The sequence below is a fragment of the Athene cunicularia genome, assembly GCF_003259725.1.
Source record: "Athene cunicularia isolate RWA chromosome 8 unlocalized genomic scaffold, athCun1 chr8_part1, whole genome shotgun sequence".
In the NCBI taxonomy this organism is placed as follows: Eukaryota; Metazoa; Chordata; class Aves; order Strigiformes; family Strigidae; genus Athene; species Athene cunicularia.
The window spans coordinates 16,512,311-16,514,095 of NW_020799109.1; the positions used below are offsets into that span (position 1 = coordinate 16,512,311).

At 44.7% G+C, this 1,785-nt stretch overlaps 1 protein-coding gene across 1 annotated transcript in view; it reads right to left on the bottom strand.

The window, feature by feature from the left end:
* The window catches only part of COL24A1 (collagen type XXIV alpha 1 chain), a 152,096-nt gene extending 151,639 nt beyond the window's left edge, over positions 1 to 457 (bottom strand). The window contains exon 1 of the mRNA XM_026853918.1: positions 414 to 457. Within this exon, the coding sequence (XP_026709719.1) occupies positions 414 to 457 (44 nt within the window). The remainder of the gene's footprint in view (positions 1 to 413) is intronic.
* Positions 458 to 1,785: the final 1,328 nt, after the last annotated feature.

Here is a 1,785-nt window from a genome sequence, read left to right on the forward strand (position 1 = left end):
CCCGTCCCGTCCCGTCCGCGGCGTGGCCCGGAGGAGCGCGGAGCGGCGGCCCCAGGTGCGGCTGGCTGGTCGGGCTCCGGTGATGCCGCTCAGCGCACCCGAAGGGCGCGGAGAGCCCTCGGGTCCCGCTGGGCGAGCTCGGCAGAAAGCTGCAAGTTACATTAAAAGTGTGGGGACAGAGGAAGGGGGAAAGGGAGATCATTAAATGGTATAAAGAGAAAAAGCTGAGCGTGCTGGAGGTTTTGCATCTCGAGTATCATTGGAGTGGGGTCCAGCAATCCTCCCTCTGGAAAATGTTTGAAGACCAGATGTAATTTGGTAGCATTACAATGCCAAAAGAAATACAACACCCCTCACTGTCTTCTTCCTAAAGAGACGAAGGTCTTTTTAGCTTTCATTTCCAGTTTTCTTACCTTGTCCCAGTAGCACAGTCTATTGTAACTTTATCCCATGACATCTTCATGCAAACTGTCTCTCAAAACAAACAAGGTAGGGTTAAACAATACAAGACGTTGCAATACACACTGTACAGCAAACCCATGGTCAAATCCTGCAGCCTTACTTAGGCAAAACTTCCATTGACCTAAGCAGAAATTTGATGTAAATTAAGATTGTGGTATTTGGCTCTTGCTGGATGTTACAAGAACAAAGGTTTCACATCAGGCTTGCAGCAAAGACCTCCAAGGGCAAACCTAGAACAGTGTATTTCTTGGGGATAATAGAAGCCAAAGTTACAAGGGAAAAAAAACATTCTCAGGAAACTTTCACCTGAGTGTTTTGGTGTTTAATTGCACTCACATTCATTTTCAATACCTTGAATCATCCTGAATCTATATAGTCTCACTGGCTACCAAGGGATTTCCTCACTTTTTGAAAGCCAAAGGTAAAAGCTGACAACATTTTGTCTTCCTGTCTATGTACCTGCATTAACAAAGTGACAGCAGAACATGAAAATTGATTTCACCACAGAAGAGAACATGGTGCCTGCCAGGGAGGTATTGGTCACTGCTGCAATAAAGACTTTGTCGACATTTCTGTTTTAAACCACCACACTTCAGTGATTTCCAACTACTGCAGTGTTATATTTCATTTAGCTTTTATTAGCATTAAGATGAACTAAACATTACAGATTGGGTTTTAGAACAGTTTGGTGCCATTCCATGAAACCTATCAATCCCTTGAATATGCAGTAGACATATAGTTGATTTATTAACCTTTTGGCATTAGGGCTATTATGGAGAGAATTCTGCTCTAGAGTGACCCTGGGTAAATCCTGCCCTCGTTTCAGTGCACATTTATAAGTACAGGAGCCAACCTGCAGCACAGGGTGAGATAGGCTGGGGACATTACATGTCGAGATCTCCCTTTCCAACAGTGTTTGCACTGAAGAACATACAACTTGAGATTCTTGCCAGCTGCACATACAGAGTGAAAATAAAGCTTTGCTGACCCTGGTTATGCAGTGTCTTAAAGCAGTGTAAAGTTTAAAAAAAAAAAATAGCATTGGCTGTTCAGTTTTCTGTATTTAAAACTACAATATTAAGTACACAAAGTAGAACACTTCACTGCCATTTGTGCCTTTGCTCTTTAGGTCCTCGTACAGCCCCCGCGGTGTTTTGAACCCTGCCTTTTGGCTATTTGGGCAGGGTCCTTGGCTATTCTTGTGTAAGGAGCCCAGGGGAGGCATGGGCCAGGGGAAGGATTACCTGTGCCCTTCCATTTCCTCACCACACACAGCTCATACATCTGAGCCACGTGTCCACAAAGGGGCTGGGATGTGTGAGG